General features: G+C 42.2%; 1 protein-coding gene across 1 annotated transcript in view; it reads left to right on the top strand.

The window, feature by feature from the left end:
- Positions 1 to 17,646, top strand: part of SPTBN5 (spectrin beta, non-erythrocytic 5) — a 255,561-nt gene that overhangs the window by 60,696 nt on the left and 177,219 nt on the right. Inside the window, exons 24-27 of the mRNA XM_040412759.1 lie at positions 11,055 to 11,255; positions 13,403 to 13,519; positions 13,990 to 14,144; positions 15,460 to 15,592. Coding sequence (XP_040268693.1) covers positions 11,055 to 11,255; positions 13,403 to 13,519; positions 13,990 to 14,144; positions 15,460 to 15,592 — 606 coding nt within the window. The remainder of the gene's footprint in view (positions 1 to 11,054; positions 11,256 to 13,402; positions 13,520 to 13,989; positions 14,145 to 15,459; positions 15,593 to 17,646) is intronic.

Below are 17,646 nucleotides of genomic sequence, written 5' to 3'. Positions count from 1 at the left end.
AGTTCTGCTAATCTAAGTACTCATGGTGAAACATGATCTAAAATCCATAGATTTCATGTGCAAACGAACTCATAGGATAGAAAGTTTTGATTTGTATTTTTTCTTTGAGATCTGATGCAATGTCTAGTGTTTGTATATTGATCTTTAGTGACTATATACAATCCTGATCAAAAGTTTAAGACCACTTGAAAAATGGCAAAAAATCATATTCAGCATGGCTGGATCTTAACAAGGTTCCAAGTAGAGCTTCAACATGCAACAAGAAGAAATGGGAGTGAGACAAAAAAAAAATTTGAGCATTCAATTTAATGAAAACAACGGATAAACTGAAACAGGCTGTTTTTCAGCTGATCAAAAGTTTAGGACCACACCTCCAAAAAAAAACGAAACCCCCCCCAAAACAGAAATCCAACTTCCAAACATGAACTCGGTAATGAGTAGCTCTGCCATTATTGTTTATCACTTCCAAAATTCGTTTCGGCATGCTTGCTGCAAGCGTTTGCATGAGGTGAGTGGAAACATTTCTCCAAGTGGTGAAGACGGCCGCACGAAGGCCATCTACTGTCTGGAACTGTTGTCCATTTTTGTAAACTTCCCTTGCCATCCATCCCCAAAGGTTCTCAATTGGATTTAGATCAGGGGAACACGCAGGATGGGCCAAAAGAGTGATGTTATTCTCCTGGAAGAAGTCCCTTGTCCTGCGGGCATTGTGTACTGTAGTGTTGTCCTGTTGAAAAAGCCAGTCGTTACCACACAGACGAGGGCCCTCAGTCATGAGGAATGCTCTCTGCAACATCTGGACATAACCAGCGGCCGTTTGACGCCCCTGCACTTCCTGAAGCTCCATTGTTCCACTGAAGGAAAAAGCACCCAGACCATTATGGCGCCCCCTCCACTGTGGCGCGTAGAAAACATCTCAGGTGGGATCTGCTTGTCATGCCAGTAACGTTGGAAACCATCAGGACCATCAAGGTTACATTTTTTCTCATCAGAGAATAAAACTTTCTTCCACCTCCTCTCTTGCAAAGTCCAAACGAGCAGTTCTGTGGCGTTCAAGGAGACGAGGTCTTTGAAGACGTTTTTTGTTTTTGAAGCCTTTTAGTCTCATATGCCGTCTGATGGTTATGGGGCTGCAGTCAGCACCAGTAAGGGTCTTAATTTGGGTCGAGGATCGTCCAGTGTCTTGACGGACAGCAAATTGGATCCTTCGGCTCAGTGCTGATGAAATTGTTTTGGGTCTTCCACTTGACTTTTTTGTTCCATAACCCTCAGGATCATTTAAGAAATTCCAAATGACTGTCTTACTGCGTCCCACCTCAGCAGCGATGGCGCGCTGTGAGAGACCCTGCTTATGCAGTTCAACAACCCGACCACATTCAAAAAAGGAAAGAGTTTTTTTGCCTTTGCCATCACAACGTGTGACTACCTGACAGAAAATTACAATGAATCCACATCTTTGCACAGATTTGGCCTTTTAAAGGCATGTGGTCCTAAAATTTGGATCAGCAAAATGTTTTGTCTCACTCTCTTTTCTTCTTGTTGCATGTTGAAGCTCCACTTGAAACCTTGTTAAGATTCAACAATGTAAAATATGATTTTTTGACATTTTTCAAGTGGTCTTAAACTTTTGATCAGGACTGTATTTGGAAACATAAAATACCTAACAAGGATTGGGAAGGTTCTCATAGTAGTCAGTTACTTATTACATTTTCATAGGCTGTTCATATTTGTTCAATGCAGCTCTGGTATAGTCCCATCAAAACAACAGACACCTTGGCATACTCCATTAAAAGTCAATAGGGCCCTTCAGACGCCCCTGGTGTAACGTATCCAGCAGAATGTTGTAGCTTCTGTTGAAAATGGAAACCTCAAAACAGATGTGGACATAGCTTTACTGATTGATTTACCTACACAACATATAGATTTATTAAAATGAGCACAATGGTCACCCACTGTTGGAATATTGAAGGCGACTTCACTCAAACCACATTTTTACTTCTAAGTGGCATATATCCTTTAAAGTGAACCTGTCACCATGAAAATGCAAAAATAGGTACAGGCAGCACATTATAGAGCAGGAGGAGCTGAGCGGATTGATATACAGCTTTATGGGAAAAGATTCAGTAAAACTTGTATTTTATGCATTTAAATTCCTGCTCATTCTGGGCTTTGAAGTCCAGGAGACGGTCCTATAAGAGATTGACAGCCTTCCCTCTATGAGGAGGATGTCTTATCAGTGATTAATAGCCTTCCCTCTATGAGGAGGAGGTCCTATAGAGGGAAGGCTGTCAATCACTGATAGGACCTCCGCCTCATAGAGGGAAGGCTGTCAATCACTGATAGGACCTCCGCCTCATACAGGGAAGGCTGTCAATCACTGATAGGACCTCTGCCTCATAGAGGGAAGGCTGTCAATCACTGATAGGACCTTCTCCTCATAGAGGAAAGGCTGTCAATCACTTATAGGACCTCCTCCTCATAGAGGGAAGGCTGTCAATCACTGATAAGACCTCCTCCTCATAGAGGGAAGGCTGTCAATCTCTGATAGGACCTCCTCCTCATAGAGGGAAGGCTATCAATCACTGATAGGACCTCCTCCTCATAGAGGGAAGGCTGTCAATCACTGATAGGACCTCCTCCTCATAGAGGGAAGGCTGTCAATCACTTATAGGACCTCCTCCTCATAGAGGGAAGGCTGTCAATCACTGATAGGACCTCCTCCTCATAGAGGGAAGGCTGTCAATCTCTGATAGGACCTCCTCCTCATAGAGAGAAGGCTATCAATCACTGATAGGACCTCCACCTCATAGAGGGAAGGCTGTCAATCTCTGATAGGACCTCCTCCTCATAGAGGGAAGGCATCATGACTGTGTATACAGGGATAGCTGTCAATCACTAATAGGACCCCCTTTCTGGACTTTAATGCCCAGAATGAGCAGGAATTTACATGCATAAATTACTAATTATACTGAATCTTTTCCCACAAAACTATACATCAATCTGCTTAGCTCCTCCTGCTCTATAACCTGCTGCCTGCAGCTCAAACACCATGTTCAATGTGACTGATTCCCTTTAACCCCTCCAGGAGCTTGGACGAGAATGCTCATCCTAACAGGCCAGTACTTTGCGCCTCAGGACGAGCATTCTTGTCCTGTGGTCCTTCCTCCCCCCTATGTGTGGTGCCGCGATCTGCAGCACGGATCTGGCTGTTACTGACAGCCGGATCCCTGCTGCATCCACCAGCATCGGTGATAACGCTGATGCCGGTGGATTTAACCCCTCATATGCCGCGGTCAGCGCTGACCGCGGCATATTGGAGGTTTGTGCTCCCTCTCCTTAGCCATTGGGTCCCCGCGCTGCGGTGGCAGAGACCCGATGGTTGCCATGGCAGCCCTAAGCCATTCCAAGGCCTTGGAGCTCGGCATGTACGGAGGCCTATGAGGCCCAGCCCCAGGCTGGGTCTCATAGGGAAACTAGTGTATAAGGCCTCATGCACACGGCCGTGTTCTGCGGCCGAGAGCGGTCCGTGGTAACCCGGCCGGGATTCCTTCTGACAGCAGGAGCGCACGGCGTCATTGGTTGCTATGACGCCGTGCGCTTCATGCCGCCGCTGCTGTTCAGTGATACACTCGTATAGATCATACGAGTGTATCACTGAACAGCAGCGGCGGCATGAAGAGCCATAGTTTCAATGCAGCACAACACAATACATACAATACGCCGTGCGCTCCTGCTGTCAGAAGGAATCCCGGCCGGGTTACCACGGACCGCTTTCGGCCGCGGAACACGGCCGTGTGCATGAGGCCTTACACTGTGTAATACACTGATAGTCAATGTATTGTGCTGCATTGAAACAGGGATCAGACCCTGTAATGAAGTCCCATAGTGGGACAAAGATAAAAAATAATAAAAGTGAAAAAAAAGTGTTTTTAACAATAAAACAAAATTAAAGTTTCAATAAAAAAAAGCCCCTTTCCATAAAAAGAGACATATAAAGTTGTAAAAAATAGAAAAAAAAACGGACATATTAGGTAGCACCGCGTGCGTAACAACCTGCTCTATAAAAATATGACATGATCCACCCCATCTGGTCAACACCGTAACAATTTTTTTTAATAAAAACTGTGCTAAAAAAAGCCATTTTTTTGTCACCTTTCATCACAAAAAGTGTAATACCAAGTGATCAAAAAGTCATATGTACCCAAAAATAATTCCAATCAAACCATCAAGTCATCCTGCAAAAAATTAGATCCTAACTAAGACAATTGCCAAAAAAATAAAAAAGATAGGGCTTTCAGGAAATAAGGACACCAAAACATCATTTCTTAGTTTCAAAAATGCTTTTTTTGTTTAAAACCAAAATATATTTTAAAAAACAGACATATTAGGTATCGCCGCGTCCATAACAAATTGACATATAAAAATATCACATGAGCTAACCCGTCTGGTGAACACCGTAAAAAAATAAAAACGGTGTAAAAAAGCAATTTTTGTCACCTTACATGACAAAAAGTGTAATGTCAAGTGATCAAAAAGTCATACGCCCCCCAAAATCATAGCAATCAAACCGTCATCTCATCCCGCAAAAAATGAGACCCTACCTAAGACAATCAACCAAAATATAAAAAAACTATGGCTCTCAGACTATGAAGACACTGAAACATGATTTTTTTTATTTAAAAAATATTATTGTGTAAAACCTAAATGAATAAAAAAAGTATACATATTAGGTATCACCGCGTCACAAAAAGTGTAATAGCAAGCGATCAAAAAGTCATATGCACCCTAAAATAGTTCCAATCGAACCGTCATCTCATACCATAAAAAATTAGCCCCTACATAAGATAGTCGCCCAAAAAATAAAAATAAATATGACTTTCAGATTATGGAGACACAAAAAATTTCAAAAATGCTTTATTATGTAAAACTTAAACAAACAGCCAAAAAAAGTCATATTAAGTATTGTTGCATCCGTAACAACCTGCTCTATAAATACCACATGATTTATCCTGTCAGATGAACATTGTAAATAACAAAAAATAAAAACTGTGCCAAAACAGCAATTTTTTGTTAACTTGCCTCACAAAAAGTGAATAGAACAACCAAAAATCATATGTACCCTAAAATAGTAGCAACACGTCACAACACGTCACTTTATCCCATAGTTTCCAAAATGGGGTCATTTTTTTGGAGTTTCTACTCTAGGGGTGCATCCGGGGGTCTTCAAATGTGACATGGCAGCTTAAAATTATCCCAGAGAAATCTGCTTTCCAAAAACTATATGGCGCTCCTTTCCTTCTACGCAATGCGTGCCCGTACAGCAGTTTACGACCAAATATGGGGTGTTTCTGTAAACTATAGAGTCAGGGCAATAAATATTGAGTTTTTTTTGGCTGTTATCCCTTGCTTTGTTACTGGAAAAAGTGGATTAAGTTAAATTCTGAAATTTCATCTCCATTTTCCATTAATTCTTGTGGAACACCTGAAGGGTTAACAAAGTTTGTAAAAGCAGTCTTGAATACCTTGAGGGGTGTAGTTTCTGAAATGGGGCACTTTTTTTTTTGAGTTTCTACTCTAGGGGTGCATCAGGGGGTCTTCAAATGTGACATGGCAGCTTAAAATTATCCCAGTGAAATCTGCCTTCCAAAAACCATATGGCGTTCCTTTCCTTCTGTGCAATGCTGTGTGCCCGTACAGAATTTTATGACCACATATGGAGTGTTTCTGTAAACTACACAATCAGGGAAATAAATATTGAGTTTTGTTTGGCTGTTAACCCTTGCTTTGTTAGTGGAAATTCTTTTATTAAAATGGAAAATCTGCCAAAAAAGTTAAATTCGGAAATTTCATCTCCATTTTCCATTAATTCTTGTGGAACACCTAAAGGGTTAACAAAGTTTGTAAAATCCGTTTTGAATGCCTTGAGGGGTGTAGTTTCTAAAATGGGTCCATTTTTGGGTGATTTCTATTATGTAAGCCTCACAAAGTGACTTCAGACCTGAACTGGTCCTTAAAAAGTGGATTTGGGAAATTTTCTGAAAAATTTTAAGATTAAACTTCTAAGCCTTGTAACGTCCCAAAAAAAGAAAATGTAATTTATAAAATGATCCAAACATGAAGTAGACATATGGGGAATGTAAAGTAATAACTATTTTTGAAGTTACTATCTATTATAAAAGTAGAGAAATTGAAATTTGGAAATTTGCTAATTTTTCCAAATTTTGGGTAAATTTGGTATTTTTTTTATAAATAAAAATGAAATTTTTTGACTCAATTTTACCACCTGAGATGAAGTACAATATGTGATGAGAAAACAATCTCAGAATGGCCTGGATAAGTAAAGACGTTTTAAAGTTTTTACCACGTAAAGTGACACTGGTCAGATTTGCTAAAAATGGCCTGGTCATTAAGGTGAAAAATGGGTGGGTCCTTAAGGGGTTAAAACGATATAAAAAGTTAATAAAATATCAACTGCGAATATAATATATTAAGGAGATATTTTAGGCACATTTTATAAAAAAAAGGGAGTGATTTTGTTGCCAGTCGCAGCCGTGGTGAATGGAGCCATGTTATTAGCCGGACCATTTGCTTTGGCTGATGGAATTGCGGTAGACTGTGCATTTCCCACAAATTGTTACATGGAAACCTAAGGGATGGCAGTCGCGGTCTGTGTGGTCTGTGTTATGACTTAATTCACCATTACACTGACATACTTTCTGTCTGTGTAGACCTTTCCATGTCTGCTTCATTTACATTCTGTGCACAGCGCTGAAGAACTGACAACACTACACTGAGCAGAATAGTTGCTGTTACATGAATGAATGTCTGTGTGTCATTACCCGGCATTCATGTTGGGTTCGTTAACCCTTTCCTGTGAAAGCCAGTTTTCGCATTTTTTTCGCTCTCCTTTCCAAGAGTCATGTGTCACCGTGTTCTGACATCCATTGCTTTAGAATTTTTTGGTTTGATGGAGCTGTGTGTGTTCTCATATGTTTTTATTGGTACAGTTTTTACACATTTGGGGGATAGATGGAGCCCCCCTGACCAGGATGAGAATTATCTCCTATCCCGGTCACTGCCAGCGGACTGCCATCTGTAGAACGGCCTGCTTTATACATTCCCCTCCACCTTATACATACAGATGGTGTTGGGAAGGGGTTTGAAAAGGTTTACCTGGCTTTGCCTTATAAAAAAAAATATAAAAGTGCTTTTGCGATTCCAGTGTTATTTGTAACTTATGTTGGGTTTTCAAACATGCAGTTTTTCCATTCAAATACAGGCGTGGCTGTGAAAAGGTCCTTCCTTTATATTTTTCTCCTCATTTCTGTCCACTTCTGGTTTTGCATTAAAAAAAAAACTACATTAAGATCTGTATGTGAGAAACAAGCCTTGAACTGAAACTTTGAAAAGATTTTTATAATTACTAAAATGGACTTACTGGACTCTCAAATGCAAGTTTCCAAATTGCACTGCACTATAGGTCCTTAGCACTACAAACAGTAACAAAACTTGCAGAGTAGTAAGCTGCCAAAATGATGCACCTCACGGACTTCTTGCTCTGCCCACTCCCTGCATTCTCTCTGCACATCATAATGGTAACCCTAAGAGCCTTCTCCCCTGCATTCTGTCCTTTTTACTACAAAATCACAGTGAGATAAAGTTGTCGCTGTGATTTTGTAGCAAAAAGGTCACAGAGAGGCACGGAGCATTATCAACCATGTTACTGCTCCGTGTCTCTGCTGTCCGGGACGGGGCTTGGCTCTCTTTCACGCAGCGGATTCAGCGCACGGCATCTGCTCGTGTGAAAGAGCCCTTAAGGACTGAGCCTATTTTCATTTTTGCATATTTTATCTTACCTCCCCAGATTATAATAGCCATAACCTTTTTATTTTTTTGTTCACATAGCCACATGAGGGCTTATTTTTCGCAGGACAAGATGCATTTTTCTTGTATTGGAAAATGGGGAAAAAATCTTTGTGGGATAAAATTGAAAAAACAAAACACAATTCCGTCAACGGTTTTGGGCTTTTGACATTATGGCATTCAGTGTGCGCTAAAAGTGACATGACATCACATCTTTATTCTACAGCTCAATACAATTATGGTTATACTAAACGTATAGTTTTTATTTTGTTTTATTGCTTTTGAAAAATAAAAAATCTAAATCTAAATTTGGATCGCCATTTTTGACAGCCATAGCTTTTTTATATTTTCGTCTACAGAACTGTGTGAGGGTTTGTACTATTTTGTGGTGCATATGACTTTTTGATCACTATTATTCCATTTTTTGGGGGGACAAGGTGACAAAAAAATTGTAAATCGTGCGTTTTTCCGATTTTTTCCATCGTTCACCACACAGGAAAATGTTTTAAATATTTTAACCCTTAGGCTCCCAGCGCCATACATGTACGGCGCTGGGAGGGTCTTTAAACATGGCGCCTTCTCGCGTGTGCAGCAGGTGACATAGCCATCGGGTCCCAAACAGCAGAGGCTTGCGGGTAATAACTGTGCCCAGACATTTAACCTTTTAGATGCCGTGGTAAATAGCCCAGCTCCGCCATGCGGCTATCGGGGAAGCTAGTTTTTTGATCTAATACACTAATGAAGAGACCCAGCGTATTAGAGCTGCAGTTCCTATGTTGGACTGCAGGTGGCAGACCAACATAGGATGACAGCAAATTCAGCTTAAACTGTAGTTCTATGGAACTACAGTATAAGCTTAAAAAAAACTTCAGTGCTGTTAAAATATACAATTATTTAACCCATACAGTAAATGACATAACGGGAAAAAAATCTAACTGGCCGATTCACCATTTTTTCCTTGCTTAAAAAAATGTAATCAAAAAGTCACACATACTCCAAAAATTGTATCGATAAAAACTGCAGATCATCCCACAAATAAATGAGCCTCCACATAGCTAAGTACTTTTTATTATTTTTTCAGTATTAAAACATAAAAAAAACCTACACAGGTCAGTTTTGCTGCATAGGGAATGCTGTAAGGACAAAACCCATATAACTGTGGCGGAATTGCATTTTTTTTTCCCAATTCCACCCCATTTATGTTTTTTACCGCTTCCCACTATATTGCATGCCATGACCCACAAAAAACAAACCCTCATACGGCTATGTGAATGGAAAAATTGTTACGGCTAGTTTTATATGTAAAATTGGGAAAGGGGGTGATTTAAACTTTTAATATTTTTGTGCTTTAAAAAAAAAAAATATGTTTTTACTTTAAACATTTAGCATACAGAGGACACAGACGATACACCTCCCACAGAGGACAGCTTGTCGTTGCCTTTGGGCAGCCTGGCATACATGAGCGATTACATGCTGCAGTGCCTGCGCAACGACCGCCGAGTTTCCCACATTCTAACCAGTGCTGATTACTGGGTGGTCACCCTGCTGGATCCCCGCTACAAGGACAACGTGCCGTCCTTAATTTCGTCACTGGAGCGTGATCGGAAGATGCGCGAGTAGAAGCGCACGCTGGTAGACACGCTGCTGGTAGCATTCCCACCTGACAGCGGGGGCACAGTGGAAGCACAAGGCGAAGGCAGAGGAATAGGAGGAAGAAGTTGCCAACGCAGCTGGGGCACCGCCAGCACCTCAGAAGGCAGGGTTAGCATGGCCGAAATGTGGAAAAGCTTTGTCAGCACGCCACAACAACCAGCACCACCAGCTGACCTGGAACGTCTTAGCATGAGGCAGCATTTCAGCAACATGGTGGAGCAGTATGTGTGCACACGCCTACACGTACTGAATGACTGGTCTGCCCCCTTCAACGTCTGGGTCTCCCTTCACACCTTTACGCCTTGGAGGTGCTGGCCTGCCCTGCAGCCAGTGTATTATCTGAATGTGTGTTCAGCAGGGGGGGTGATCACAGACAAGCGCAGCCGCCTGTCCACAGCCAATGTGGACAAGCTCACGTTCATTCAAATGAACCAGTAGATAATGGCCAAGGAGAGAAAAAGGCGCTCATAGGGTAAATAAGTTAAGAGCCGAGCCTCCAGAGCAACAGGAAGAGTGGTACTGCTCACCTGTTGTTGATGCACCTATTGTTTGGTGCAACTGGACTGGAGGTGGATAGGACTGATTATGTCTCACTGGTGGATGCTGCCGATTCCGTCCGCGTTCCCCTTTGGCGGGGCCCAAGCCGCCGTCTGGGTTGATGAGTAGGATATATTTCCACTGGACCGGGGGTCGAGTGGAGGGGTGGACCGTAGGCGCAAAAACGCAACCAGAGAATTTTTAGAAACCAATGGTTTTTTTATTGTTAAAGTGACAACGCGTTTCGGGGTTCTGCGGACCCCTTTTTCAAGTCGGTGGGTGGAAACCGCTGGTGGAGAGCGCTGCTTCTAGCTCCTGGCACGTGTGGCGTCTGGAGGCTAGAAGTGCCAGGAGCTAGAAGCAGCGCTCTCTCCACCAGCGGTTTCCACCCACCGACTTGAAAAAGGGGTCCGCAGAACCCCGAAACGCGTTGTCACTTTAACAATAAAAAAACCATTGGTTTCTAAAAATTCTCTGGTTGCGTTTTTGCACCTACGGTCCACCCCTCCACTCGACCCCCGGTCCAGTGGAAATATATCCTATTCAAATGAACCAGGCATGAATCCCACAGGACTTGTCCGTTTTCTTTTTTATATTTCCCAATGTTTTGAGGTCTTCCCAAATTTATAAAAAAATAAAAATAAAAAAATAGTGTTGGCTATCTCCTCCTCCTCCACCACCGCTTCCACCTACACCGCCACGTCCACCGCCTCCTCAACCTCCTACTCCACTTTGACCTCCGCCTCCTATTTCAAGATCATTATTTTCTACTTTTATTTTTATTCTATGTTATTTTCATTCATTTCCCTCTCCACATTTGTTTGCAGGGCAATTGTCCTGCTCTTACCCCTATTTTGCTTCCTTTTGCAGCCCTCTAGCCCTTTATATGACTTTTTTTTAGAGCCATTTTAGGGGTTCGTTGTCAAGTTCGGGTCCTGAACCCGAACTTCCAGGTGTTTGCTCAACGCTACCCATAATTTAATCAACTTTTTGGTTTTTAGGAGTTACAAGCTGAAGTCAATGCACATAAACAGCAGCTACGCCGTGTGCTGGACATGGGCAGCTCTTTGATTGCAAGTGGCCACCCTGAATCTCGCAACATCTCTGACAAGAATAAGAAGCTGCAAACTGCCTGGGCAGAGCTGGAGCGGGCGTGTGACACGAGGATGAAGGGCTTACAGGATTCAGTCAGCTTTCAGAAGGTGAGATCACACTCAACTTTGGCTGTTTTTCTCCAGTTCTTCAAATTAGGGAAAAAACACCACTAATTGTTCTGCTTTAGGCTACATTCACACAAACGCATTTTGTTCCCGTGTCCTTTCCGTTTTTTTTTGCGGATAGGACACATTCATTTCAATGGGTCCGAAAAAAAATGCGGACAGCACACCGTGTGCGATCCGCATCCATTTGTCCGTTCCGTTTCCCCGAAAAAAAAATAGAACATGTCCTATTGTTGTCCGTTTTGCGGACAAGGATAGGCATTGTTACAATCGATCCGCAAAAAAAAAAAATGGTTGGCATACGGACATCATTGCGGACCGCAAAACACATACAGCCGTGGGAATGTAGCCTTTAAGGTGATCTGTCACCTCTGGAAAGGCCTATTAAGTACAATAACATATGCACAGAACACCTGCCCCTGACTCCAGACCAGTAATTGGTATGTCGATACACACCCCATTACCCTGCTATACGCCCACAAACCGGCAGTGGAATGCATAGAGAGAACTTCTTCTAAAATACTCTCCATTATGTGCGCATGCACTGGAGTCCTGTCAATGCATTTATTGTCTGGTTTGATGTAACACCGTGGGGGAATGGAGGTGCATATCGACATATTAATTACTGATTTTGAGTCAGTGACAGGTATTTTATACATGCATAACTGTACTTATTGGGGCCTGCCAGAGGTGAGAGATTGTATGTGAGAAAGTCTGTATTTCTGACTATAGCATTCATATCTCTAATCACTGTCAAGCAGGGGGTAGTGTCCTGTAGCTGGATGATTCTTTTAACACAGTTTTCACAAAAGTGTACAGATGTATCTAGCCTGATTCTCTGGATAAATGACTGTCTACTTACCAGGACTTCTATTTTGAGAAGTGTACAGGGTTTTTAGGCACAATCTGGAATTTAAAGTGTTTTTTTTCCAGGGCCCGATAAGCATTAAAAGGCTATGTACACCTTCGAGGGCAACTTTTTTTAAAGTTTTGATTTTACTCATTTTGGGCTAAAAATTATTTTTTCAGTTGGTGTTTATTACAAATATTAAGCCGTTCTGCCACAGTGGGTTAACTGTTTGTCTAGCTGTGTGAATCCTGCTTTCAGTTTCACATTTTGCTGGTCATCTAATAAACCTTATCTCTAAATTACTAAAAGGTCATAAAGAATTATTTAAGCCACGTTCTTATCAGTAAGATAACAATTGAGCGATAATGAATATTTAGGAGGTCAAAGATCAGATATAAGGAGCCTGACAGCTGAGCTGCCTGATGGGAAACAGTAAAAATACAGAGCCTGCTACTAGAGAATCTCAAGGCTGTACAGAGAATGGAGCTCAACATTTTTAATAAAGACCAATGGAAAAAAAAAGAGCCTTTAAAGGGGTTATCCCAGGATTAATTATGAAATTACTCTGTTAGATCCTGTGTCTAGGTATTGCAATGATATACCAGGTATAGCGCCCCCCTGGTGTTCTTTTGTTTTCTTTTCAGAACATCGACCTAATGTGTTGAACGCTGGCGAGAAGATGCTGATTGTGTGAGAATTCCTTTTGGTTGGCCTGCAAAATAGCATGTACAAGAGGATACATGATCTACTGCATATTAGGTGGACAATTTGAGATAGAATTTAAAAAAGAAAATGCCAATGGGGGCGCAAGAACGAGTTTCTAACAGCAATGAACGCATGGACATATATTTTTTTTCATGAGTCCAACCAAATTTTTTTTTACGTTTTGCATGATCTAAAAATACCCCTTGCTGTTTATTCATAGGGCAACGCCTTTAAATGGAATCTGTCACCAGGATTTTGGACTATTATCTGCCGTAATACATGAGTAGTACTGAAGATAAGGGATCCAGATCACAGATTTTCCTCTGGTTATCCACTGTCAGCACTCAAAGCTGCACTGAAATGCACAGTCCGGACTGCAGTTAATAGTCCAAAATCGTGCTGACAGATTCCTTTTTGATGTTATTAAGTGGTAACTTCATAGGATGCTTTCCCATAATAGAATCTGCCACATGCTTTTGCATCCTAGTAGATACTCTGTAAATATAATTAAAGGAATTGCTATGTTAAAAAATTATTGATTTACAGATTTTTTATTAATTTTTTTATTTGAAAGTTCCTACTTGATGTGACTGACATGGAGAGCTGGATTGGAGAGAAAAGTCCATTGGCTAACAGTAAAGATTATGGCAAAGAAGAATCTGCCACCCTAAAAATGATGAAGAAACACAAGGTAAGCTGTAAAATTTCTAACTATAAAGACTGCTTTACACGGGCCGATTCATCGAAATTGTCATTGGTGACTATCGTTCATCGGGTAATCGCATCTTTCATGCGGACACCTAAATCATCCTTTGCCGACAGCAAATCGTGTCGTCTAAACAGCCCCTGCTGCCGGCAAACAATGGTTCTGTATAGGGATGAGCGATGGCATTAGCAATTGCTCCTGCCCATACTGTGGAGGAGATCACTACATGTAAATGCAGCAGTCTCCTTCACTGGCGAGCAGGCGCTAGCAGGGAAGGAATGCTTCCTTCCTGACAATCGCCTGCTGAATTTTCCTGTGTAAAGGGACCTTAAGGATTCTGCTAATCATTAAAGATAGAATACCTACAGGCTACTAACAAAATCCCAAAAATGTACATGTTTGAGAGATACTTTTTGTGAGGATTAAAGGGAACTTTCGTGAAATTTTATCCCCAGGATTTACAGCAGGAGATTGAGCTCTACCAAGACTTGACATCTAAGCTAGTCACCTCGGGGCGAAACCTGCCTTCCCTTGGTTATGATGAGGTTGATGCTCCTGTTCAAAAGATCCGTTCACAAATGAAAGATCTAGAGGACTGTGCAAGTGTAAGGTAATGTATCATAGCAAACAGCACAACACGAGTTTACTTTCCATGTGCTACCTTTACTACATGACAGGACATGACAGTAGGTTATGAAAATGTTAGGTTTTGGTGGAGAGTAGAGTGTGAATAAGTACATTGTTAAAGGGATTGGCCATGTATGATCCAAAGCTGTAACGATTACTAATATACCTTTATTTGGTATTTGGACACCTTTCCAAGAGCTCCAGTTTTTGCACTCTCCATAAACAGTCCTGGTCATATGTTGCTGCTTGTCCATGTGTCATCATGCCCTGGAGGTCACCTGACCCACATGTCCATATCTCTGTGCATGCTCCCATAATTTAGGTTCTATGTAGCACATGGAGAGACATGGATGTCTAGGTCATGTGATTATTCCTCTTCCCATAGAAGCGATGCATGACCAGTATAGAGAGGGCTGCTTGTGGGTGGTGCAGGGAGCAGAGATCTTGGAAAGGTACAGTAGCAGTATTCAAAATAAAGATATAACTTGGCATCTTACTGTATTGGTAAATACATATATGAGTAAGAAAGTGTCCAACCCCATTGAGTAATTTGCTGCACTTTTAGATCTTGGGGCTACATACCGAAATACTTTTCACACCACACTTAAAGCAGGGGCGTAGCTAAAGGCACATGGGTCCTGGTGCAAGAGTTCAGCTTGGTCCCCCATTCCCTCATTGTTTTTTGGCCAGGAGCAGGGAAGCGCACAGCCTTCCTGCTGCCTGAGACAAAGATTGAAATGGCACCCCCACACGCACCCCGTCCCATGCCAAATTCTTGACCCCTTCCCCCCCAGCCAGAGGTGTAACTTCACCAGCATGCACTTTCTATAATACTGGTGTCTTCTTATGTGGCACAAGGATCTCTGGGCCCCCTCAGGCTCCAGGGCCCAGTAGCGACTGCTACCTCTGTACCCCTTATAGCTACACCCCTGACCATCTACATAAAGCCAGATGTTGGTGCATGGCATTCCTATGAGTCCGAACACTTAACCTGTAGGCACTCTGTGTGCAGCTATATAGTTCCTTTGTGAAACATTACATTCTAAACTGGATTCCTCTGTAATCTGTGAGAAAAAACTTCAGTGTCTGTCGGTATGGGTCCATATAATTCTATTATTGATCCATAAAATATGTGCAAGCGCCCTAAGCCTACTGCTTGGCTTGGCCATTTTAAACTATAGAGTTAACAAGGATCAGAAAGTGCTCAGCTTAGAGTTATGATTCATTCTTTATTGAGCCTCCCATTTACAAGCCATTCTGTTGAAATACAATTTATTTGCTATTATTACTGTGTGCAGATGGGGAAAACTAGAAGAAGCTTTGGCTTTGCATGAATTCATACGAGAATCTGGAGACCTTCAGGAATGGATTAACCAGCAAAGACAAGTGGCAAGTTCTGACGAATATGGCACTGACTACGAGCATGTCCAGGTTAGAGAAAGATCATTAATTCTTCCCTACACTTTATGGCTGTTGGATATGCTATTTATCCTGCTTTGATGTTTTTCTTTATGAAAAGTATAAACAAGTCATAGAAAAAGAAGAATAAAAATTAATATATAAGAAAAACAGTATTCACACAAATTGACAGGGTAACATAATGAAAAAAGGGACAAAAGGTAGAAAGATGGTAAGAAAAATCTAAAGGATATGTTCCATTAAAGGGGAATTCGAGAATTCGGACGAGAAAGAAGACTGCAGGGTAATACACACAAATAAAAGGAACAACACAAATACTATATATTGCAAGTGCCTTTTTGTGTCGCACTGTTACTCTCGATGTGCTTCTCCTCAGTCTATTGATAGTGGACTTGACTTCAGGAGCAACGCATGTGGGTAGCAGACTACAGTTCCCATTGCAGACATTTATTCCAGGCCGTTCTCTTCCTTCTGAATTCCCCTGGCACTAAAGAGCAAGTCCTCTCCTTTCTTGTATCTTATCACCTTAGTTCTCCGTTACAACCTCCCATACAGCCTTGTGCTGGAATTGAGCATGCTCAAGCAGCAAGCTGAAACTGATCTACAGGACATAACCCTAGCCTAGGCAGTGAGTGGTGAAAATATTTAATTACTGTTTATTGAGGATTTTTACTTTGCACCGCATACTTTCAACAGGAGTACATTTTTTACACCAGAGAAGCTTTTTAACAGCTTTACAGCCGCCCATTCTATTTTGATGGCGCAGGGCCTCAGTCTGCAGTGACGTCTTTTGGTGTTTCTGCAGTAGAGGAGGGGTGCAGGCATCAGGAACGCTCTTACAAACGTTTCTTACAGCTCTAGTTCTTAGCACAAGCTCTTGCTTCACTGCTGAGGTCGGAGGCTACTCAGATCCTGGCTATTACCTCTTTGCTTGCCGCGGTCCATACTGTGTCATCAAAGTGAGCTCCCCCCATCTGGTGGGAGACTGGGAGAGCCATTTGTAGTCATCCCTAAGGACCTACAAAGTGATCTGTTAAGTATGCCTGCTGTTAGACCTACTTAGTAATCCCTTAATGATGGGATTTAACAAAAAATGGTATAAATAATGTAATAAAAAATAGAAAAACACTCCACAACCCCCACAAAAACAAAAAATGCATTTTTTTAGTACTCAATATATTTTATAGAATTAAGAATTAATTTATCAGGTTGTTTAGTGGGAAACATGAACGGCATAAAAAAAACCTGCAAAAATCACTTTTTATATATATTTCCTCAGCAAAAAAATCATATAAATGACACCATAATTTGTATGTACCCCACAACAAGGCCAAAAAATAAAATTTCTCCAGCATAAAATAAGGTTTCAGACAAATGAAAAAGTAAAAAAAAAGTTATGGCTGCTGAAATGCAGAGGCAAAAAAAATAAAATAAAATGTGCTGGTCATTAAGGCCTTGTCAAGCCTGGTTATAAGGTGGTGACCCGGCTGGAGCCAGGGGGGGCAGAAGACGCCGGACGCGTGAGCATTTCTGGCCCCCAGAATGCTCCCCTCCATCCTCCTCCCTCAACTTCTCAGGTTACCTTGAGCGATTCCCCCATGGAGGCCTTGTCCTCTCCATGCGCCTTTTTCCTGTCGGGGGCGGGGGCGGGGTCTGGTGCGGTGGGGCTGGAGAAGCCTCCGGTTCGCAATGCCCCCTCTCCTCAGTGCCCTTCCTCCTTCTTGGCTTTTCCGGTCCTGTGCTCCAACAGGGCCGCTTCTAATTGAGGCCCCAGCTTCTCTGCGGCCTACTCCCGCATCGCTCCTCGAGGGTTCTTCTCTCCCAGCGCCAGGGACGGCAGAAGGGTCAGGCCTGCTCTTCCCCACAGTTTCGCCGGGGAAAGACTCCATTTTGGGGGCGAAGCATAAAGTTCTCCCCGCTCCCCCTCCTTCAGCTGTATCCTGGGGCGAATCTTGGCGCATTTTCTGCCTCCGCCCACATCCTGTTTCAAATGCGCCTCAGTGGGACTCTGGATCAAGGCACCTCCGGACAAGCTGCATTGAGGGACACAGGCCGGGTAAGCTCGG

Source organism: Bufo bufo, chromosome 11 (genome assembly GCF_905171765.1).
Source record: "Bufo bufo chromosome 11, aBufBuf1.1, whole genome shotgun sequence".
Classification (NCBI taxonomy): Eukaryota; Metazoa; Chordata; class Amphibia; order Anura; family Bufonidae; genus Bufo; species Bufo bufo.
This window is presented reverse-complemented; position numbering and strand designations above follow the sequence as displayed.